The 24,999-nt window shown below is 39.2% G+C and overlaps 2 protein-coding genes across 4 annotated transcripts; one reads left to right on the plus strand and one right to left on the minus strand.

The window, feature by feature from the left end:
• Positions 1–198: 198 nt before the first annotated feature.
• On the minus strand, positions 199–24,999 carry LOC107274589 (gonadotropin-releasing hormone receptor). 3 transcript variants are annotated; one of them, XM_025091835.1, is made up of 6 exons: positions 24,244–24,999; positions 20,906–21,737; positions 2,646–2,829; positions 1,797–1,999; positions 959–1,080; positions 199–857 (listed from the first exon to the last, which is right to left on the minus strand). In XM_025091835.1, exons 2-6 carry the CDS (start codon positions 21,533–21,535, stop codon positions 575–577), a joined length of 1,422 nt encoding a protein of 473 aa, XP_024947603.1. In that variant the 5' UTR covers positions 21,536–21,737; positions 24,244–24,999; the 3' UTR covers positions 199–574. The 3 variants fall into 3 exon arrangements, with proteins under 3 accessions (XP_024947603.1, XP_015609341.1, XP_024947602.1); XM_015753855.2 differs by having other exon boundaries at positions 20,906–21,742; XM_025091834.1 differs by lacking the exon at positions 24,244–24,999 and adding an exon at positions 23,865–24,108 and having other exon boundaries at positions 20,906–21,742.
• Positions 6,642–7,752, plus strand: LOC112495395. Its single transcript, XM_025091836.1, has 2 exons — positions 6,642–7,030; positions 7,229–7,752. Exons 1-2 carry the CDS (start codon positions 6,887–6,889, stop codon positions 7,610–7,612), a joined length of 528 nt encoding a protein of 175 aa, XP_024947604.1. The 5' UTR covers positions 6,642–6,886; the 3' UTR covers positions 7,613–7,752.

The following is a 24,999-nucleotide window of genomic DNA, read 5'->3' on the forward strand; positions in this document are numbered from 1 at the left end:
AATCTTTTGAAATTCGAATTTTGTAAATCTACATCAGAAGCAGGAATACTAGCAGCCTCCCCTTTTATCCCTATGAATTTACACATTTAGAACGAGACAATTTACTTGGAATGTAATTGGAAAAATTATCTTACTGTGAAAATCTGATAAGACTAAGTCTATTCACCTTTGCCAAAGCTCCAACGTACTCAAAATACATTAGCTTATAAATCTAGAAGTGATGTTACGATCGATCTTTATTATTTTACACATTTAATTAAAAATATACACGTTACTGATATCAATTACATTATATTACACGAGATGAATACGTAAGCATACATGAGGTAGTACACGAAACGCATATCGATATTACATTACATATAAATCTCGGTGACGTCATTAAGTATCTTGAAAGTAAAAAAATTCTAAGTACCATCCATGCTCTCGTATGTAGCAAACAATACACTCGTTACGAGCAATAGCTAATTAATAGTTTCTCTTGCAGCGCTGAGAATGTCTCGTCCTCCACTCGGGAATAACTTCCTCTAGAAAAATGCACCGTTCGCCAATATGGGCGCAAACGTCGCAGGGATTACGTATGATCGATGAACAATTTGTTCTCCACGTCGCCGTTCCCGTTCTCATTGTATCGTAAGATGAGTCTGGCCTGTCTGTTGTTTGACTTTTCATTATTATTTCGCGGTTCCTCCATCAAATGCACAAGCACCGTCTCATCGGGCTGATGGGAGCCTCTGTTGAGGTTCAAATTTGAGTTTCTCGTCTGCTGTCTCGAAAGCCGAGTACTACCGCCACGCGTTGCCAGCATGAAACTCGCATGTGTGGTAGTGCTGCGATGCTGGATCGTTGAGCCATCCCTAAAATCAAGATCAGCATTAATTCTCAATGAACTTAATAAACGGAGCTGGAACTTCGTCTTGAGTTTGCCGGGGCAAAATTAAAGAATGGTCATTGTTACCGATAGTGGCTGCCTTGTCGTCTGCGTTGGGGCCAAAGATGAAAAGCCCCGTATATAAGTGGATTGACAAGACTGTTGCTCATCCCGAAGAAAAATATCCCGCTTTGCATGTCGTTGCTCAACTGAAAAAAAAAATAGACCTACGTTATTACCGTAAATCAGGATACCATTGCCGTGGTAGTTTACCTTTAGTCGGTAAGTACGCGACCGCCTTATCGGCGGAGGATAAAGTATATTTAATAATTTATTATTATACTACGAAATCACCACATGCGATGGTACCAGGCGAGTATGCTTGCGCGATAAAAGAGTTACGGACTTGTCAAATAAGTTATACACCGTTCCCATAAAATCTTATCGATGGATATCAACAGAAACTACACCGACCTTTCCAATCCTGACTCGCCGATCTTCCTTTTGCACGTGCAATTTATCAAGCAGCTATCCGGGACTTTTAACCCCTGACCATCCTCTGCTTTCTCAACGCCCATTAAAATTGGATCGATGTCACGTTAAACCTGTTGTAACGGTACTAGGGTATATACACATAAACGTACTAATAACCTGGATGTATCCCTCTACCACGTGTACCGTCGCCGACAGCGACAATGCACGTGTAAAAGGTATAAAACCCTAGGAATTATGAGCTCGTTAAAGACGTTCATTGGTCCCTGAGCTATTTCATTCCGGAAACGTCTACAAGCCTGCAATTAACCTACGAGCATCCGCTTATCCTGATGCATTTCTTGGGCATCGTCGTTTCGCTGAGGTCGATGGAAAATTGGAGCAACCTTCTTCTTTTCTTCTTTTTTTTTTTTTCCTTTCCTCGAATACTCACGTGCTTGTCCGGATTGAGGAACATGAAGATTATCATCATGGTGTAGTACGGCGTCCACCACAGAACGAAGGCAGCAACTATCACCACGCTTATGCGTAACGACTTGGTCTTGGCGCGATGCATCAGTCTGCGCCTGTTGACGTCACCTGACACGTGATTCAAATTGCTGCTTGCCAATTCGGCCCTGAAGACCCTTTCGCTACCTGGAACAACAGGAGGGCGGGTTTTATTTTTAGTAAGACGGAAGGGGGCGGGGGTTTATACTAAACTCATTTCGATTTAGAGAACGATGCACGTCACTGATTTAGCCCTTACACGTGCTACTCGAAATTCATCTATCGATATGTGCGATAATATTTCCTCCCCTAACTCTTTAACTTTTTACTCCTTCACCCCTATTTTGATGTATATATGTACAGCATATAACTTTGACGTTTCCGTTTAATTCAGTGGAGCAGACGGGTGAATTGGGTACAGTAGCTTTTAGGAATGAATACGAGATAATGTACAAAAAAAATTTTTTCAGCACCTTCGAGAATTACGATTCAACCCTAATGGCTGTTTACGAGTCCAGCCCGTGACTTAACATTAATCATAAAAATGATCGACCCTTGTAACTTTATCAGTCATCAAGGTTCTCGGGGATGTTTTAAAACACAACAAATTCAAGGACCACGTGCTCCCCTGTACTTTACCATACGTTCGAGTGCTTAGAATTTATTCGGGATCTATTAGGGCAAACTTAGGGGATGAATTCCCTTCGGTACTCTGGGGTAGGGATATTCGTATTCCACTGGTGCGACTAGGGAGGAAACAGGACGGGAAGAAATAAAAAAAAAAGAAACTTACGAGCTATCGTAACTACTGTGGATACGTATGTGGCGATTAGAATGGCCAATGGCAGCAGGAACATGAAGACCAGGCTGAGGGTTGTGTAAAGTTGCTCCTGCCAAGCTTCCGTGTAAAAACCATGAGTCACGCACTGATAGAACTCTTCGACGAAGGGTCCTCGGGCTACGTGGAATATTACCACCTGTTAGGGCAAAGCAAAAGAAAATGGCATTAAAGAAGAAGAAGAAGAAAAGGGATAAGCTAGTTTTTCTTTTTTTACTGGGTTACCCAAACGGTACCGAAATAAATGTATATTGCACTGTGAGGAAGATTGGGTCTCGAAATGGTGGGTAAAGATCTTGTATCCTGATGGCACCAATATGGTTGCCGGGATGAAACGCAAGACACATGTGAAATGTTCTTTGGAAAAATTGTATGAATATATATATTTTTTCATATTGTATACAATTCACTGTTACTGTAATTGGCCATTAACATGATATCTTATATGTATGAGGGTATATCGTGATATTTTTTTATTTTGTTTTCTTTTTATCACGTTTTGCGCCGCCACTTATTTGGCTGATACGTAAAGCCACTTGGTGTATAAATGCATGTGGTTGAGGAGTATCTGAAAAGAATAATAATTTTTTTTATCATTTTACAAAACCCACACGGTACCGTGTACAAATGTCTTTATCGTGTTTTGATTTGGTTGCAGAACAGTTTACGACAGTGAACGATGTCGTATATTCAGAACTTTATGGTTCACCATTGATTTTAATAATTTCCTAACTTATCGAGACTCGCATTTTATATTATGTATTTAATTTATTTTTTAGGTCACGAAAATTTACATCAATTTCAACGGAACTGAGACTCGTGTTAGGGTTTTTGAGTGTTGTCACGGTGATTATGATAATAGGATAAGAAATTACGAACGGTGGGGAAAAAAAAAGAAGCTTTTATCGAAAATCGTAGATTTTCAAATTTTTAAATTCACGACGCTCGACAATTTAAATTCTCAGTATTTTTGTATTGAAATTTCGGTCGAGCAGCGACGCTTCGTAAATCTCGCCTTAAAGAGGGAAAAGACGGAGGCGTCTTTGGCGTCGTTAAATACCCGACGCTTTTGTATACATAAAGACTGGGCTATCAGGATAACAGGCTGATATTGTTATTCCCATAAAGTTTCCTTATAACAGATCTTTTTCTCGCGTCCTGCAACAGAAATGGTACTGGCAGCCACCCACGTGTAAACGAACGATATATATCCAGTTTGAATGGAACTTTATGTAATGGCTCGAAATACGTTGTATTTGTGGATATGTACAAAAAAAAAATGTGAAATAAAAAAAGAAAGCATTCATCCCTTAAATTATTTGACTACGAGAAAACATTAGGATTTGTCGTTCTTGAGGCCTTTCGAAAAGGAGGGGACGCGGTCCTCCGTGCTACGAATTTTCAGCGTTCGACTAAGGGTCAGGTTAGGTTAGTCAATGTTAGCAGAGAAATCTGATGATGAAATCTTTGTAATCATGATTTCTTTTTATTTGTAGGGGCGACCGAGAGGAATCGGCTAATTTCGTTTTCAGCAAATCGACTCGATCTTATTTTACCAAGATTATTACTTTTTTTCAGAGCTCTGAATTCCGCCCCTTTGCTCTCGCTACCCTTTTTTTTTCCCTTATTTTTTTTTAATACCCCATCATCCCCTCTGTTCTCCTTTATTTTCTCGTTCCACCAAGATCATTAGTCCCCTCTGTGCAAACGAGATAAATTCCACGGTGAAACGGGTCCCTGAATATTTTTTTATGTTTTACATAAACGAAAGCAAAGACAAAGGACGAAAAATATTGAAATCCTTAAATCTTGGAGGTTTCAACAGTTCAGAACGTTCCCGCGGGTAGTCCCAGGATGACTCCTCAGGCTAAGAGGAGTCAGGTAAATTCTGAGGTCTGTGTGGATGGTGATTGAAATAATCGAGGACAGATAAAAAATTCCTTATGGCTTTATGCCCACATAGAGGGCCAAGTGCCAGTCATAGTGAAATTCATGGAAAAACCCAATAGCCTCTGTCAATATTGAAGATCGTAATTTGTCCAGGTAAACAATTTTTTTTTCTTTCACGATTATCCACAGGAGACTTCGGAAAGACCAATTACTTTTTTCGAAAATAACTCACCCAGCATATCCGGGGTCATAGCTTTTACTTGACTCCTACTCATAAATATAGCCATGGGTCATCCACGGATATTTCAGGATGAAATTACAAATTTTGATATCAAAATGCAAATGAAAACACCGAGGAACTTAAAATCAAGACTCTGCCGATCCGTGACTCGAGTGCCTGATTATTAAATGGAATTGATGCCGCGTTGTAAATAAATGTCAGAAATTGATTTCAAATTTTTCCTCATTGATTGACACTTTTGACAAATTTACCAAAACGTCGCATTGACCCATACATACAAATATCTGACACGTAATTTCTCAGGCTGGTTTTCTATTTATCTTTTCATCGGTCAGTTTCCACGTTCCGGGATGTCGCAACGCGGAACTAATGGACCGTATAATGAACCAATGATCGAATGGAATTATCTTCTATCATATTACCCGACAATCACCTGTTTCACCATATGTCTAAGACTTTCGACGTCCGTCCTCCAATTTTTTGTGTTCCACCTCCCCACTGCTGTAACGTAACAGCCGGCAACTTCCCTGAGTTTGCAGAGGATCCTCGAGCGAATATGGGGAAAAAAAAAGTTGGAGCACGCAAAGAAATTTTTTTTTTTTTTTTTTTTCTAATTCACCATATGTCTAAGACTTTCGACGTCCGTCCTCCAATTTTTTGTGTTCCACCTCCCCACTGCTGTAACGTAACAGCCGGCAACTTCCCTGAGTTTGCAGAGGATCCTCGAGCGAATATGGGGAAAAAAAAAGTTGGAGCACGCAAAGAAATTTTTTTTTTTTTTTTTTTCTAACGTAACGCGAAACATTCATTTCGTTCATTCTTTATTGCTTGGGTTACTTTTTTCCGCTTATCTGAAAATTTTCACCTCGCCGATATCTCCACTGCGCGATGGGTCGTTCGTTACTCAATGCCAGAACTGGGGAATTAGTGCAATACGCGGAATACGAGTATTATTCAAATGAATTGACAAGCATGAATAGCCAATGGGTATTAAACGTGTTAAATATCGTGACAACGTGACCCTGACCTCGGAACGGGCACACGGCATAGGATGAGAATGCCGCATAATCGTATGGCCGCTGAAAAAAGAGTTCTGGCCGTGTCATTGATAGCCTTAGCCTGGAGTTATAAAATTAATTAACGCATTGGGTTTATTCAAATTGAACTTCCCGTCGGACGGGCGTGCTGGCGGAGGAAAAAAAAAAGCACGTGCGACCACTTAGATTTTGACGTATCTTATTCGCGAGGACGGGTACCCGGTACTCGATTTTGCTGGTCGGATGAAAATTGATTTTGAAAAAAAAGATTTTGGACTTTTTGGTCTCTTATTCAATTTTACTTTCGAGACAGACGGCATTGGCGCTCTTCGATTGGTCATATTGTGGATTTATGACTTTTGGCATTTTGGAAATGGAAGAAAAATTGAAAAATTACTGGTAGAGAGAGTTTCTTTGATTTTTCTTTCCTTTGTTCTCAGAGGTAATGAATTTTTTATGAGTCGCCAAAAAGTTTACTTGATTTCAGGTATTTTTGTTAGACGAAACTTGAAAATACGGGCGACTGCGATGATCGACTGAATGTAATGTAAAACTGATTTTTTGGTTCGATGACCAAACAATAAATATTTACGTTCATTCCGTCCAGCGGTGCAGAATAATTTGCAGAGCTACTAGAGGCGACTGTAAAGTATAAGGGACGATAATTATTTAAAAAAATGTCTTTAAATTCAAGAAAAACAGTAAAAGATAATCGCGCGTGCACGTCCTTCTTCTTCTTCATCAAGATTGTCAACTGACAAATATTCACTTTCTTTTATTTCTCTTAACGACCATCAACCCGCTTGTTGATTCGTCATTCACTTCAGTCGCACGAGATGATTCGGTAACGTGAGAAATCCAGTAAATAAAAAAAATCACGTTCGTCGGCGATGTTCGATCTTGGTTAGCAGCGTAGAAAAGAAAAAAAAAGAGGAAAAAAAGTGCCCCTATAAGAACACAAAAACCTGCTGGTATCCAAAAATCATTATTTCTTTTCAAAAATCAACACACGTCCCATGTCATAAATCATGGTGAAGCAGTCGTCAAAGTCATTGGCCCAGATCTTGGCAGCCATTAAGAAGCTTCAGAATGTCCGTGGCTCAACGTCAAAAGAGATCATGAATTACATAACGACCGAATACGACCTGCCAGAGTCAACGGTAAAACGACAGGTGAGTCACGAGCGAAAAAAAAAATACAATTAATTTTCAAAAATATTTCCAATCTTATGCTTTCATACGCACAATCCTCGTTTCAACGTCCAATCGCGTAAGAGAATTTCCAAGCGTGACTCTCAACTCCCTAGGGGATTCCCCTGACTACATAACATAATAAAAAGATTCTCCTCCGTCTCTCCTTGTCCAATTCAGATGCGTTCAGCCCTGAAACGTGGCGTCGACTATGGAATCCTGAAGAAAGGACACGGCCAATATTGCCTGCCAGCGGAAACGGCTGCCGGTTGTCAGGAAGTGGCGACTCAGGAATTGGGAATCCTGGGTCTGTGTAGCAAGCATCGCTCGATGAGATCGCGGAGGGGTCGAGGAAGACGACGACGCGGGAAGCGTCGCCGTCGCCGTCGTCGCGGCGGCAGGCGAGGCAGAAGACGCAGGAGGAGTAGATACAGGAGACGCGGCGGCGAGCGGCGAGTCACGGGCGATACGCTCAAAGGAATTCTTCGTATGAATGCGCACAGGCCTTGCGCTCTGTGTTGGAACTTGGGTCGTTCGCCGCCAGGTGAAGAGTCGGCGCGATGATCGATCATTTAACGAACTGCGATTCATTCGATTTTGTCAGTCTTTACGTGTCGCCGTGCGAAGCTTTGTACAATTTTATTTCTCTAAGACTATTATTTATTCATCGAACAATATATTTACATTACTTTTTGTCCCTGTAATTGGTTTCATTAATCTTTTTATCCTTCTTTACCGACTGCGCAGTGCATTTTCTGTTACCGACAGCGTTAGCCCTTCGACGGGTCCCGCGCGTCTTTCCTTGGGCGACTTGATACTCATTTCATTCGACAGCCGATTCTTGTCATTCTTTTTCATGGACAAATTTACATGTAATCGTGACGTTGGACAATTTTATTGATTACTATCTTTTATTCCTTTATATAAATTGTCCTCGTGACTGTTTCGATAATGGGAATAGTAATAGTTTTCGTGCAGAAAATTCGTTTTTGGTCAATCATAAATATAGATTAGTCGAGCTATATGTATTATTGAAACGAACGGTTATAAAAGTTAAACTTGATTTCCAGGGTAATTTCAATTTGAAACTTGTTTATGCTAAATGTCAATTTTTTTTTACAAATATTCTTCTTCTTGAGAATAACAGAATTTCTCGTTCAATGTATTTTTCGTGTTTTACCCGCTAGGTAGAACCGGGTATCAAATAATCATGCTGTACGTTTTTTCTGAAAAGAAACATTTAGTTACACACAGTCTCTCGAAAGGCAAATTTAATTTGTTACTTGCGTAAAATTGTTATTGTCGAAATTTCGAAAAACGATGACGCGTTCTATTCAATTTTGCTTTACGGCTAAATTATCGATTCCCGTTCCTTCAGTTAAAATAATAACGATAACTCCGAGTCTGAAAATTGCCGAGCAATTGGACACGATGAAATAAAATTAGGGTTCGTGAATATTTCGATAATGCTCTGTAATTTTTATCAGAGAGGTGAGTGCCTTTTTTTTTGCAATCGAGGTAAAAGCTCTGGACGGTAGAGGAGAATACTTATAATTCGCAAATTTATCGCAATTTCTATAGCCACGTAAATAACATAGAAATGTGACGTTTCAAGAAGAAACTAAAAATATCTAAATTTTATAATAATATGCAAATGTACGTTACAGTTGCATAACGGGTGTCTGTTATTATTTCTCATATAGGGCCGCGGATCTAAGAAGAAATTCAATAAACACCGATTAGATAGGATATCACGCCCGGCCTTGTATCAAATATTGTAATCCTTTTAGATTCTCGTTTCCTGAAAACTTTTCTAATAAGTTCGTGACTGACCTTATTTTTTTTTTGAGGGAAGGTTCAAAACGTGCATGCAAATGAAAGATAGGACACTGTAAAAAAAAACCATAGACAAAAAAACGTAATCACCAATCTAACCCAGGTGTAAAAAAAAAATTCGTTTAAAATATTAATTAGCTTATACCAATTATCAAGGTCGGAAAACTCGTCGAGAAAGATTTGAATTTTCGACCTACCCGGTATAAAATAACTAATCGACGCTCTTTTGGGAAGATCTAAAATGAATTAAGGTAATATGGGAAAAAAGGTGTAAAATACCTAATTCAAGGTGACGTCTAACAATTCAATATCACCAGTGGATGATAAACTCTCGTAACTTAAGTCAGCGTACCTATGACGCGTGTAAAAAAAGATTGTTAGAATTTGAAAAAAAAATATATATATAATTACGTATGCACGTAGCTTAAACGGCAGAACCGGGAAAAAATGGAGTTTCACCCATCGTTAATAAAATTTCTTTTGATTACACGAGACTCGAAGCTCCTTATGTAATTTACTATACTTATGCAATATGCTGTGCGTGCACGTACATACATAAAGACACGTGAAAATGCGACATATGAAAAAGCAACGTATACCGATCGGGAGTAATAAAATCTGAAAACATGTTGATCTTGAAAAACGCAAAAAAGTATATGAGAAATAAAGGGGGGAAAAAAAAAAGAAAGGGAGAAACAAGATCTTTTTTCCGTAATATTGCATTTATCCTTAATATATTATTGAAATACAATGAAGTAAAATCCCAAGGGAGTTAATATCCCTTTTTCTCTCTTTATAGTCGAACATGATTTCATATTAAATTGAAAAGTTAATTTAATTTTGTAAACGGAGCCCAGCCGCCTCCGCATTGAGATGATCGTTAAACTGGAAGTTATTGGCCTTAATACGGTGCGTGGCTACGATTATCGAGAATATTCCGCCAAGACGCACGCCGACGGTCGACGTCGACGTCGACGCAGACGCCGCGTACGTAATTTGCAGCGCTGATAATATCCGACGCAGACTGCTATAAATTTCTTACTTCTTTTTATATTTTTTTTCTTTTTTTTTTTTTGGTTTCCCGAAACACGTTCTGGCGTAACAAGAAAATTTATGACGTAAACGAGACTCTGGTGCTGTAGGCGTGGAAACTTGGTTGAAAAATTGTTTTCATCTGGAAAATAATTGAGGATAATAAAATATAAGAGAGTAGGAAAGCTACTCGATATCAGATGTTAACTTGGAAGCGTCAAACATTTTGAGGCTGAAATTTGAATAATCCACACGTGGGGTTGGGGGTTGGTACCCACGTAAGATATTGAAGTGGGGCACTGTGGGAAATCCATGACATTTAAAACCTTCATATCGTGTCAAGATATATAATTTTTTTTTTCATCACGTTCTCGCCCTGAAAATCAGCAATAAATTGAAGAAAAAAAGTTTAAAGGGCGGTTTTGTGACAGCCATTTTTTTACTCGACGGTTTTTAGGTCGAACTTCAAAAGGCTAAGAGTGAAAGAGGAAAATGCTTAAGAAACGTGTCGATTGTGCGTCTGCCGGTGTGCCTACGTGCGTGAATAATATGAAATTGAAGCACGGCTTGAAAATTGTCAAAATTTAAGAAAAAAAATTCACTGACGTGGTGATTTGTATTATTAACGAAAAATCATACAACATTTTTGGGTTTCCAATCGCCGCGTAAATATACAGAATTTTTCAAGTCTGACAAATTAGTTGAGAGAAACATTTAACCAGAGAATTAATTTCATTTCGTTATCTTTAGCCCATTTATCCAGTTTTTGGAAACCCGCCAACCGCGCTAATTTTTATTTTTTTTTGTCTCCAATATTCCCTACCGTCCCCATAATCTCCCCCACGGCTCCTACGTGCTCGTTTTCCATGCATTTTTACCTTCAATTTATTTTTTCACACTACTTTCCCATATTATCATAAAAATAATGCAAAATAACGGAAAGCCCATTATTCTCAAAATTATTGATGAATAATTATCTACCCGTCAAAGTTTGACTTTAACTACCTTAGCAAACTCCTACTGAAATGACAAGGCCAAAGTTTTACTTGGCAATGAGAAAACGAGGTGAACCAGACTTCGTCAACAGATCGAACTTAAATTGTCGGACTTTACGTATTAAGTAAAGCAAAAGTTAAATGTCCATTAACAAGATGAACGACGTAATCGAATTTACAATCAAGTACTTCCAGAACATTAACGACCCACAAGAATTATCACGGCGATTTCGTATTTCGCGCGTAAATTGTTCATCCCCTTGAAAGATTTTATCAGGTACAAAGATTCGTTCAAAAAGAAAATCGCAAGAAGACGTAAACCCTCAATTAAGGGCTCATTTTTTTCGCACGAATGGAAGCTCCATTATCAAATTTCTCCACTTTCACAAAAAGCAGTCCTCGAGGTAGCTACACATTTTTCGGTTGCACTGCCATTGAATTTTCGCCGCATTCCAATTTATAATTTTTCCCGCCCGTTAAAATGAACGGAAACAAGAATGAAAAGAGAAAAAAAAAATTCGAGACTACAAAAATATATTTATTCCTTATTTCGCACTTTGTCCATTTCTCACCGCTCATTGTACACCCGAACGCGTGTATCATTAATATATCGTTATAACGCAATAAATCACTTGATATCGTTTCAAGTCGATTGTAAAAATATATCATATTCGCCGTATAAATAATTATATATACTATATTCACTTTGGCGTGAATTACTTTCCAGTTTTAATTAGATCGCGCACATTCGACTCGGCCTTGATCGAGTACAGTATTAAAAAAAAGCGGTGTAAATTCTGAATTGGATATTAATTTTCATATTTCACCTCCCCCTCCGCTCCCTTAGGTAATCAAAGCACGTGTCACTTCGCTCGGCTTTGAATCTTATCCAGCGAAGGATTCCATATTTCTGGACGACAAGTGTAACTCACATAATTTATTCTAATTGCATCTCGTATAAAAATACGACGATAAGAATGTCACATATCGATACGATATTCGATATGCATAATATGTCAATTTATAAGTGGATTTAATAAACAGGAAAAGTAATTTTGTAAAAAATCATTATTTTGATGTCGCACAGGAAAATCGATAATTTCGATTAAATGACAGGTCGACGAGTATTAATAGCCCATAAATATCGCATGAATCAATATATTTGCGAATCGGGACGAAGAACCATTGCGACATATCGTGATATACGGGAAACCGCGATTTTCCAGTGTTCGACTCCAGGGAATTAGGGGAATCCCAGAGGAGCCCCGGATACCACTAGCGCTCGGTTCATGCGTTCGGAAATCTCACACGGAGCAATTCTGACATGTTATCCTTTTTTTATTAACGATACCGATGAGCTTTCCGAACGTACTCTACAGTCTCTTACAATCTCCCTGAGAGCTGCCGAGCGAACTACGCTATCAGGAGATTCGGTCTGCGTGTACGTGTTACCTTGATACGATAAGGGATAACGAAGTAACTCGGTAGACCCTTGGAGCAAGTATAAGAAAGTTCATCGAAGGATGTACCGCTCCCGGCATTTCGATACGACGATGTATAAGTATATTCATTAAAGATCCTCAGGGATGCTGCATAGGTTAATCCAAAGCTAAAGCGAGGGTGCGATAAAGAAAATAAAGGCCTTGAATAAACTACAGAAAAAATTGCACAAGACAGATTAATCCGATCGATACGTATCGAGTAAAGATAAAATGTGAGAAAATTAAAAAAAAAAAAAGTTACAAAAAAAAAAGTGAAACTCGATCATCCCCTAAGACGTTGAGCCTCCCTTAATAGTTGGCACAACAAGAAATCGGAGTAATCCTGGGTGACAGATGGCCTGTCCTGAACCGCAAGGACAAGCAGTGCAATTACCTTTAAGACACCTTTAAGAAATAAGAGGACCTTAGAAGAAATTAGATTTTAGCCTGAGCGACGGTGGCGCCAATGCGATTGTCCGTTCTTAAAGTTACGATAACATCCCTCAAGATTCACCTTAGACCCTCACTTTCCTTTTTGTTCTTTCTCTTTCCCTTTCTTTTTTTTTTTCTTGGTCCCTAATAACTTGTACGAGACGTATCATCGAGCTTGTACCCCAGGTATCCTCTACGTGTATCGTTGTGGACGCAGCTTAAATATCAAACTGATCCTTAGGTATTGTAACCACGGATGGATCGATACTTGAGAATAATTGGTTTCTTTCTTTTCTAAATGTACATTCCTAAGGATAGAGCTGTACTATGCTTACTATTGTACTGTATATTATATACTGTATATTATACTGTACTATTACTTATTTGGATGAAAAATTTAGCCGTGCAATAAATGGGACGACCTTGTTGTCGGATCCCAAGAAAATATCGAAACCAACCAAGCGGGTTCCCGTTAGACGTTTCTTTTTTTCTTTATCCACTTTTTCCAACACTTTGCCTTTCTTCGGCAGATTAAGATGATCTTGTCGGGTTGAACTCGCACTAACGAATCTCTCTTGCGAGTGAGGCGGCGCAACGCGGGAATTACTTTGTTTCACTCGTCTCTAGGATGAGCGCCGATAATCCACATTCCGAGTAATGGAATCCCTGACGACGTCTGACGGCTTCATAAAAATTATGACAGCGACTCCTTGAAAACTTTCTTAAGCAGATTCCTTAGCGCTGAGTTTCCCTTCCTTCTGCCCAGTTGCCGAATACATTTGTTTATTCGAGCAGTGACATATTTGCGGCATCGAAGTCGCGTCGCGGTGAACATGGAATTTTTACTGATCGACGAGGCTTAATTTAACTGCCCTTGCCGAGGTGGAAATTAATGAGCTCATTGGCAAGCTCCTCATTATCCAGTGTTATGCTAATTCTCTATTCGGCAAAGATCAATTCCTCGCTGACTCAAGTCGCGTTTACACTACACCGTGCTGATCTTAATTTCTACTTATGTACGTTAGTAATTAATTTTCGCTCCTCGTGGCTCATCTTGCTTTAACGGTTTCTTTAATTATATTTTTTTCTCTTTTCTCTTTTTTTTAAACAAAACCAGACAATGATCGCCGACTATAATCAACGCTCGGTTAGGAAAGACCTGTGACTGGCATTCAAGAATTTTAAGATGGCCGCTTGACCCAGTGTCAACTCATTAGGAATACAATAGTCATGATTTAAACTGGTTGTTTAAAAAAAAAGAGAGAAACAAATATCCGGTCTTTCATTGCAGAATCTTCGTCCTGGGTCGCGTGACTTTTTTTCATTCTTGCATCGCCAGAGACTAACGACCGTCTTCATCATGGACGAAGTGCCTCGAAAGATCCTCCTGCGAAAATTGTATTAATAATTTTGTTATATTATTTTTTAAATAAAAGATGCCGAGCATCAGCAACCTCATTCATAAACGTAGATAATAAATTTGTCTATACCAAATGGCCGATTCCAGTCTGCAACCTCAGCACTCATAATTTAGCTTCTGCTTCCGTTTGAGATGATCCTATTTCTATCTGTCTTGTTTTCTTCTTTCTACCGGCCTTTTCACGCCTTCTCAAGAGCCGATTGTCTCCCACCATGTCCAGGAGCAATCTCAGTAATTCTAGGAGGGTCCAGCTGCGACCTTAAAGCAAGAGGGATGATCGATGGCTTGTCGACTTCGTTTTCTAAGGATGCTGGCACAATTCCATTTACACAGATTTAGTTCTGGATGTAAGACTGTTACAGGATCCTGGAGATATTTCACAGCCAATTCCACAGTGTTCCAATTCCTGGTAAAATGAGTATAAGATATCAAAAGCTGAAATTCTTTTAGTAACATCAAGGAATTGTACTCACGTAAGGTTCGTTGACAAACTTATTGGAAATTCCAACAGCCGGCGATAACGTGAAAAATCTTATCCTCGCAAATCTGTGTACTGGTTGTAAACGTCAGCTATTTTTGGAACTTGAATGTATCTTAAACTGGAAGCTCGACTCGGCTGGGCTTACAGGAGGAGCTTGAGCTAGATAATCTTCCAAAGAATGTCTTGAGAAATCAGACGTTTGAAAATTTTTCAAAATTTCTTTCTCCTTTCTTTCACTCGGCATAGCCGAGTGCTTTTTGGTGTACGAGGTAAAGCGCGAACGAGCGGTTGAAGCTTTTAGTAATTACCACTTTAGAGGATATTCATATAGGATTTCCAAAGGTGTGAAAGATACGTAAAAGCTGAGCAGTCTTATGAGATAAATCTTCGATGACTTTCCACGTGAGGAAAGTCAAAGAAGAAAAAGGTGAGAAATAAATGGAAAAAAAAAATAAAACCACTAAAATCCCCAGGGGTTATACTATACACGTACATACGTTTTTTTGATCCAGAATCGTATAGTTCAAAATTGAAATAAAAGAAAGCATTTTATCAATAGCCAAATCAACGGTCGGTATTCTTTATCTTTGTTGTCTTCTTAATTATCAATCTATATGCCTCTCGTTTATCGTAACGGGATAACAAGGTCACGTGGAACCAGTTCTTTTTTTCATGCATCTTTTCTATTCAATTAAATTATCTCGATTTCTCGTGGGTCAACAAGAGACTGACTGCTGGACCAAAAGTGTCATCCGATGCTTAGCCTTAGATTGAGTACCAAAAACGAAAATGAAAAATAAAGACTGATCAACCAGCTTTGTGACGGTCGCAGAAGGCAAATTGGATTTGGTGTGAACGACGGTTTATTTGATTAATTGTAAAGGTCTTTCTTCTTAATTCAAAAGAATCCGCTGTAAACGAAGAAGACGTCGTTTTGCGTAAGCACGGGTTTCTACATACATGTATGTTTACTTTGACCCTTTTCGGGGGGTCTCTCGTAGAGTCAAATGCTTTCAGAATCAAAAAAGGGTGTAAAAAATGTCGAGTATAAAAAATGAAAAAAAAATGGACGATTAACAAAGGACGTCAATCGCAGCATTATATTTCTTCTTCTCTCTTTAACGTTTCCCAATGGCAATTTCTCAGTCAACATTTTTACCTCTCGACTTTTTCTTTTTCCCGTCAAGCGCTGCCTGCCAATTACCGAGATCGGGCCTTCCTCCACTCGACTCCGACTTAAGCCTCTTCCCACCCATGATAATTAGTATCAGTATCAGTTTCGCCGTCGCAAGCTTCCTTGGGCTGTTAAAGTTCCGTTCTTGCTTCGGCGCGAAATCCTAAAGGTGAATTCTTAAATGACGACCGTAGTAACGACGACGTGGAGAAACTTCGAAAAAACTACTGAAACATTCAACAGGTGATTGACTAGCGGTGACTATTACCCGATGACGCGCCAGAAGATAGGTGGTCCGTTAGTCAATTTTTCAACTCCCGAAACTTGAACGCATCTCGCTGACGGTGTCAGGCCTTTTTTATCGTAACTTCATCCCTGACCTGCCCCAACTTTCAAAGTGCGGGTCTTGCCGACTTTTGATAAACATTATCGATTCGTATACCATTACACGCTATACTCGGGGGGCACGAGTGCTCGCGAGGAGAGCCGCAGAAAACTAAAATCGGTCTACCGGATTCCCGGGGATTCCCCGGATTGTATAACGCTTCGATCAGCAAGTTTCGAAAATTTAATACGCACAGTAGATACGTAGCCCACGTACTAGACGCGTGCTGTCGTTGCAAAAGTACAAACTTTTTTTTTTTCTTCGCATAGAATCGAAATAGAAGCCATTCCAAAAACAGTCGAGCAATTTCAAACTAGACTGGCAGATTCCAATATTCCACTCTTCCAAGTTTGCAGCGACTTTCGAATTTATTTTTACTTTCGTCCATCCCTCCTTATGCCCCCTAGCTTCCTCCGTGTTTCAGACCAAATCCCAACATAGCCAACCCTACCCTCGGACATTGTATAGGTTGACGTGTCCCTCCTGCAAGCTCATGAGCTTTTATCACGCGTCCGCGTGTCTCCCTGATCGATGATCTGGTCATGAAATCTCACCCTGATAAAACGTTTTCAACGCGATTGGCTTCCAGGCTATTTTTCACCCTTCCACCCTGCTCAGTCACCCATTGTTTTCGAGGGTGGCCCCCGCCGCCGGATCGCCACCAACGCGAAGCTCTTCGCGATACTTCGGGGATTCCCCCGTAACGTGCACACGTGGGCCAAGTGTTTTCTGTCTCTCCATACCAACTGTCACTGCAGATCGGAGACGAGTGAACTTTGCTATGTAAACATGAGGCGCGTCAAGTCACTAGGCGCCTGTTACGTAGAGAGCGCAGACTCTAGAAGGTTGGTACCCATGAGAGGAGACTCCATATGCGGATATGTGACACGGAACAATAATGGTTGACTCTCATCATCATCAGTCCTTATCGGCACCATTGAGCAAGCTGATGATCGGATTCAGCGCGAAGGTACGGCTTTCTGCTTGGAATAATTAAACGAAATGTTCACGCTGAATTTGAGGACCCGCCGTAGCCAAATTTTGATAAGGGCGTTATCAATCATCGAATAAGACGCGAACGCGGCGTTTCCCTTGTCAACAGAATGACATAACATGAATCTTCGAGTAATATCTTGGAGTGATCTCTAAATCACGAGGCGTCGGGTTAAAAATAATCAGCCGGTAGGAGAAAGTGCTGGGGGCGGGGAGGAGTTTGAAGGTGAAAGAGGATGAGTGGAGGGGCGGGAGAGGAGAGGTGATAAACGTTGGTATCCCTCTTGAATCCTCTTGAAAAATTCTGCACGTCTTTTCAGTCATGCTGACCGACCTTATCCGTTTCGCGATGTACCAGACTTTGTAGCTTTCAGATTTATAGAACAGACCTCCGAGGGATGCGAATTCGCTAGTTCTAAACTGGGTCGATCGGTCGTCAGCGGATTTTTATTATTTTTTTTTTTTTCATGGATGTTTTCCATGCGGTATCGGCAGGTTTGAATTGATGGTGGAAAAAAAATAGTTTTTTTTTTCTCCTTTATTCAGGCCACCGAGATACGTAACGTTTTGGATATTTGCCTTGTCGAGGTTCGAAATCAACTGGAGCTGTATTTATTGTGCAAAACTGATTGATCGATCGGCCGTCTATTGGGATTCGTGGCTGAGTAGGGATGAAACTGAAATTCGATAATACGCGTAATTCGATTGCGTATTTTTTGGATTTTTTTAAGACGCTCTCGGAGCCCATGCTACATTCGAAGAACGAACGCTGCGGGATCTATGGATCTAGGATTTAGGAGGTTACGAAAAAGTTTGTATCGTCGGGTATCCTCACTGAGATTATTCAGCAAATTTTTACCGTATTTGTACCGTATGGACAAATTACATCGATTTGGAGTATCTATTGATTCTCGAAATGTATTGATTGGTATTCAGAAATAACTACGGATATATATATGTTATAATATATCATATTATATTATAATATACCATATAATATAGTTAATATATCATATAATAATAATAGTTATAATATATCATATTATATTATAACATACATATGTTATAATATATCGTACATTAATTAATTGGGTAAATATTTTTTGAGCCAGATTCAGCCTCCTTTAAACCCTAAAGAACATTTTTCAATAGTCATTAGAAATTTTCAAATTTGGCTTTTGTTCATCTGGGATCAATAAATTTTTGCCTTGGTGATTAAAATTGGGAATAGAGTGAAGATTTCTTATCGATAAAAAATTGTATGTCAAAATGCGTATGTATATATGATTGAGTCTGATTGTGAGTCCGTGTGCGTAAGTAGGCGAATGTCACTTGCAATGGAAACCACGACCCTGAACTGTAAGTGGCACTTCTGCTCAGTCAGATGCCGAGAAACCGCGAGGTGATTTTGGCCAAAAAAAAATTGAAACAGTTTAAAAAATATGAAGAACATGAAATCTGAGGGAGAAGTCTTGATAACGACGGTATACGACCTCGAAAAAATGGTCGGACTGGTTTTATGTATGTTATACCTGTTCTGCGGGGAAAAAAGTCATATTTATATAATAAATGTAAACGCGACGTATTCAGGGTTACGGCACGTTTTGATTGGAAAGAACGAAAACGGAGAGAGGCGAATCTTAGAAATATGGCAAAGGACATTTATGAAAGTCATAAAAGCATTTGGACTTTTTGCATTGAAACTAAATGGCGAAATAAAAACATTAGGAACTGCACGAATGAAATGCATTAGCGTTTCGTGCAATTTTTATATAAATTTCAGCGACTATCTTGCGATTCTCGAAATTTATTTTCAATCTTGCGTGTATCCGTTTTTCTTCTATTTTTCTGTAAAATCCACTTAATCCTGCTTACGAGAGCCCGTACGATCTTCTTTGTAGATATAAAATTTATTCATTCCTCGTAAATAAAGCAGATATACGTCTTGTGAACGGAATAAAAATAATTTTCAAAAACAGCCTCCAACTGGCAGTGGACCAAAATAATGTGATTCAAGACTCAATGGAGATAGGTATCATTTTACAGCTTATTAAATGTATTACGCTTCATCGACGACAAGATCAGATTGAATTTATCGCACGGCAGGAAATCAATACACGACCTTCAAATTTCTTCATTCCCTTTTTTTTTTTCCACGCCTCGCTACGACCTCGTTATTATCAAGTTTCGAGACGCATTGAAATCCGTTGCTTCTTCACTGCCATCTTGTTAACAATATTCGAGATGTCCCGATACCGAATAATAGATGAAGGATATAGGATTCCTGAAAATCTCAAATTCACGGTGTATCGGCTCGTATAGAGTGCGCCGGAAGGGGAATAAAATAAATATAGCCGGCGGAATGAAGGAAGAGAGAAATAAAAATAAATTCACCGACTAAATATCCATCCGAGATATAACAAGGATGCAAGGCTAAAGCAAGTCCATAAATATTTTCAAGCCATTAAAAAAGTCTCATGGCTTACAGTGAAACGATTGAGCATCCTCAGCCATAGATGTAAGAAATTATACGAATTACTTCCTGACAAAGAAAAACTTTCATCTGTCTCGTTTAATGAGAGATGCTGCAAAGAAAAAATTATCAATTTCAAAACGAATCCCCTTCCATTAATTCTAAGCACGACTTAATTTCCAGCGATTCCATCGTATAAAAGGAAGAGAGTAAAAATAAATTCACCGACTAAATATCCTTCCGAGATATAACAAGGATGCAAGGCTAAAGCAAGTTCCATAAATATTTTCAAGCCATTAAAAAAGTCTCATGGCTTACAGAGAAACGATTGAGCATCCTCAGCCATAGATGTAAGAAATTATACGAATTACTTCCTGACAAGGAAAAACTTTCATCTGTCTCGTTTAATGAGAGATGCTGCAAAGAAAAAATTATCAATTTCAAAACGAATCCCCTTCCATTAATTCAAAGCACGACTTAATTTCCAACGATTCCATCGTATCTCTCATATACCAAATCTTGACTATGATTCATTATTCTTATTCTATAATTCATTAAACTTCGATGATCGAAAGAAGGGATCGACGTTAAAAGAAAAACCCATAAAAAAATCCACGCTTGACGATCACTACGACTGACAATGCATTAGGGTCGCGACTTCCGGCAAAGGCGATTTTCTATGAACGAAAAAAAAAAAAAGAGATTAAAGATCAACATTAATGGATCTTGATAACCACAAAAGACAAACATCACCTTTCAAAATTCAAATCAACGCACAATTTGCTCTATACAGTTTGAACGACGATTATCATTGTACCCAACATCATCAATAAAAGATATCAATAATTTATCAAGGTATGCGTGACTTAGCCAAATATAGCACGGAAAGTGTGCCTGTAGACTATAGCTATATACACAAGTACTGTTAAGCTGCACGAAGAGCAAGTAAACAAAGGAAGATTATGAATGAATCTTGCAAGCATCTTTTATTCATGCTTGGACATCCTCAGATACATTAAAAGTCTTCGAGTTGATATATTAAAGGTGATCAACGAGTGATTCGCTTCGCTCTCCATAAAACTTAATGATACCTGTAGCACAGAAAGGTATGAACCAGTATCGAGCAACAGGAGGAAAAGAAAGGAAAAGTCTTACCTGAGGAATGCTAAGGACGAACGAAAGAATCCACATGAACAGCACAAGCCGATTGCATCTCTGTGCGGTGTTGAGACTCTTCATTGGATAGCGAACAGCGACAAATCGGTCGACGCCGATCAGGACGAGGATGAAGGTGCTGAGGTAGAGGCTCCAGACCTGAAGGAACTTGAAGAGCTTGCAGGCAACGTTTCCCCAGAGCCAGGCGACGCTGTAGCTCCAGAGCGCTTCGCCTCCGATGCAAAATATGGTCACGAGGAGATCGGCGATCGACAGGTGCAAAATCAATGTGTAAATTGCCGAGCAGCTCTGTCGCTTCCGACGGTTCCTCCTTATCGAGTAGATCGTCGCGGCGTTTGCTATCAGGCTCAGCGACGCCATCGCCGCCAGTATCATTGACTTTATGTAGGAACTTCTGGTGAGTTGGGGCGCGTGCTCTAGGCAGCTCAAGTTCAAGAATGAATTTAGGACTCCTGAATCCGTTAGATTTTCCCATTGGCCCTCGTTGAGCGGACTGTCGCAGTCTGGCAGCATCTCCAATGACTTGTTTGGATTCTGGTCGCCGTTCATCAAGTGAGACGGTATCAGCTTCATTGCTTCGAAGTTCAGTCTCTCTTGGGGTCTGCTCATTTTATCATTTCGTTATCTTTTGCCATTTCTTCTTTAATTCGTTTACTCGATGCTTGCTTCTTCGTCGCTCGAGAAACGCTGATTCGTTTCACGTTGAAGAACGACTTTTCCTCGGCGGCGGCCATGCCGCTCTGTGGGATCTGCTCGTCCAGGTATCGTTTTGTTCCTGCACCTCGGGGACACCAGATAACCCAGCTGGATGCTGTGCTGCAATAAAAAAAGATACATTAGTGTATCGGTGGATTCGTGACAGGATGATCAAAGAGAAATGCCGCCTTGCCAGAGGAAAATACCATATGTGAACCTGGCACCAGAGTCAACAATATTTTTGTTTTCGACTTTTTAACTCTTTGTATCACTTTGATTTTCATTTGTACCTCCTAAGAGTTCGGAATTGGAGGGGAGACAAATACCCGCTAGCAACTGCTGGCTAGAGTGAATTAAATTCTGTTCGCAGAGATGTATTTGGAACCGATTGTACCACTCTTCATTTCGTTTGAATCTCAAGGGGTACGGAGATGCAGGATTTAGAAAATTCGATAAGAGGGTTCAACTCGGTCATTTTTGAAAATATTTTCAAGTCGGCTGCCAGGTTCACATAGGCCGGTAAAAGAGCTGTTTTTAGGTTCAGCGATTTTTGTCGTGTCCACTGGTTTTATGATTTAAGTATATTTGAGCGTGCGTTGTTACATTACAGCGACTTATGTAGATTTTCTAAAATAATTATACAAAATTCAGAGTCTGCTGTCACGTTTGGCTAGACTCAATTTTCTTTCTTTATTATTATTTTTACAAGCTGGCCTTACGTTTGTACGTATTTTGCGTGTCAAAATCTCTTTGCGCGCCTTGTCTAGGAATTATAAATTTTAATTTATCCAGCTTGCTGGCCGTTTCCTCCATTGTTTTTACAATGGCGTCTGAACTCTTTCGGTCAGTGGGTATCGAGATGTAGAACCAGATACATAGATTTTCATGAGACGATTAGAAAATCGAATACGGCTGAATTTTATCGACAAGGATTTACTCTTTTTTCTATTTCGTCGTTTCACGTGATATTGTGCAATTCTCTACCGGTGAATAATTTTACCGTCTCTCTTAACGCCTCTGAGACTCGGAGCTGTAATAAGGATATTAGGATTATTATCTCCTTTTCTTTTTATTTTCACCTTAATGACTAGAATCAAGATTATCAAGAAAATACGAGGCGGAATTTCATAAATCATTGTAAATTTATGTGGTGTGATAATCTCGCGAGATTTATGATTTCATGATGTAAAGTGACTCGCGCGTTATTTTTATATGCCTTTAAAGCCGTTTTATTCGGTTTACCAGTCAAATCTCATGTCGTCCGTCATTGCTGTCACGGGATGAGTTGATAATACAAGGGGTGATTTTACAGGATCATTTTCAAACAGTCAACTGTCACAGTGTTTCGTAGATGACGTATTTGGAGGTTTTCAAGAATTTTTTAATTTTTCAGAATTATGTCGATTTTACGTATCGGTATCGTAAGTCATGAATTTAACTCGCTGAAATATCAAAAGTCAAGTTTCGATATTTTATTGGGACCTTCGAAAGTATTGTTTGTCCGTGAAAAAAAAAATAAAGAATCCTACGTTTTATCCCGTGCGATCCTTAATCGGAGTTAATTTTGACACTGTGAATTCATTTATTATTATCAATTATATTTATCCGACGTGTTTCGACTGAACGAGTCACGTGAAAACGTGACGATGATGTTTAGCGACTCGATGTCCAACAACCATTCAATTGGCATGTGACACACATATAGCATATTGGTAATTTAAAACGAACCAGTTCGTTATGGGACCAATGAAAATCAACCGCGGAGACATCTTTTAAAGGCAGATTTAGAAGAAACTACAAAAAGAAGTGGATTAGTAACAATCTGCACGAAAAGACAAAAAATACGGTAATTAAAAAATCTCGTTAAAATCAAATACAAAGAATGATAAACAGGTATAATTACAGGTCCAATCACAATAATGTAAACGTCTTTTGTTCCGCCGAAACTAGAAAAATATAAAAGACAATATAAAAACTGTCTCTGTTGTCACTTTTATTTTTCGTTTCTCTCCCGTCTCAAGTGTACAAATCATGGTCAAATTCCAGCGTGATTCGGAAACTGGTAAATCCAGTAGTTTTTACACGATACTAAGAATTAAATATCTGCGTCACTGCGACAATCTTCGTTTATTATGATAAAAATTTCGCGTGACCGCTGATGATAAATAATAATACAAAATTCTATGACACACTGTATAACAAGGAACTTTGAAAAGACATTGTTCTCATTGAATTTACTTACATTGGCTTTATTGTGCAAGAACAGATGTACGAGAGGACAGTGTAGGCACTTTAATTTAATCTCAAAGCTACGGGAAACCGTTTAATGAATGAGGATCACTTTTGATGAGCATGATATCGATTGGTTATATTGATGATCAGCCTTTCGATTTCCAATGAAACAAATAAATTTATCCTATCGATTCAGTCACATAAAAGCAACGAAATTCCTGACGAGTCGTTTCTCTTTGAATTTGAAAATTAACTTAAGCAGTATGATTTAGGTTATTTCTAACTGTATCGGTTAAATGGCTGTTTTATTATCTTTTAAATATCCCTCTTGATCCTGCTAGGGGATTTTATATTAAACTTTGATAGATTGATGTATCCGAAGTACGTACCCGAGTTTTAATATCCAACAGCAACAAGTGGTTGATATCTTGAACTCAGTAATACCATGGTAGATGCTTTGAAACGGATTTCGATCGAAAGTTTATTGCATTTTTTTTTCACTTGCAGTTTCAGCCACAAAGAAACGTTATTCAAAGTTAGAAATGTCAACGAGTCGCTTCAATTTCCTATTCAGAATTGGATTTTCACAATTTTCACTTTGCCGGACGTTTCGCAGACAAGAAACTCGCGGTTGCGTCGGGCATTCACGTAATTCGATCATCTCAGAAGATTTCCACAAAACAATTTGACACTAAAGTAAAACAGCCCACTGGCCAAAACATAAACCAGAAATAAAATCGATTATAGACGAACGAAGCACACGCGAGCATTAATCACTTGGGTAAAAACTTTTCGTTCGACCCGACACTGAAAGCGTTACTTTTTTTTTCAAACCCTCAACATCACTCGGTTCACAACTAAAGAAATCCTTATGAATCCATCACTATATCCTTATCTCGTGAATTACTTAATTAAAACAGAGAAGAAACGTATTCGTTTCACGACCTAGTTATTCTCACGGACAGCAATTACGCGTTCCAGCATCGCGACACTACCAAACCATAATTGCATCGCTGAACGCAGCAAAAGAAACGTTACTACCGGCTAAAAGCGTCACCTTTAAGTGAACCGCGCACGTTAAGACGTCGCGACGTTCTGAGTAGCGGCGTGCAGAATGAACTTGGCTCGTCCACAACCCCCACTAC

This window comes from Cephus cinctus, unplaced genomic scaffold (genome assembly GCF_000341935.2).
Source record: "Cephus cinctus unplaced genomic scaffold, Ccin1 Ccin1_scaffold3395, whole genome shotgun sequence".
Lineage (NCBI taxonomy): Eukaryota > Metazoa > Arthropoda > Insecta > Hymenoptera > Cephidae > Cephus > Cephus cinctus.

What these genes read in the sequence shown, in the direction of transcription:
- LOC112495395 (XM_025091836.1), top strand. Translation starts at nt 6,887, where the DNA reads ATGGTGAAGCAGTCGTCAAAGTCATTGGCCCAGATCTTGGCAGCCATT. An exon ending in AGTCAACGGTAAAACGACAG is followed by an intron (nt 7,031 to 7,228) that starts GTGAGTCACGAG and finishes TGTCCAATTCAG; the next exon opens with ATGCGTTCAGCCCTGAAACG.
- LOC107274589 (XM_025091835.1), bottom strand. Translation starts at nt 21,535, where the DNA reads ATGAGCAGACCCCAAGAGAGACTGAACTTCGAAGCAATGAAGCTGATA. An exon ending in TCGTCCTTAGCATTCCTCAG is followed by an intron (nt 2,830 to 20,905) that starts GTAAGACTTTTC and finishes TTGCCCTAACAG; the next exon opens with GTGGTAATATTCCACGTAGC. An exon ending in TCCTCAATCCGGACAAGCAC is followed by an intron (nt 1,081 to 1,796) that starts GTGAGTATTCGA and finishes TTTTTTTTTCAG; the next exon opens with TTGAGCAACGACATGCAAAG.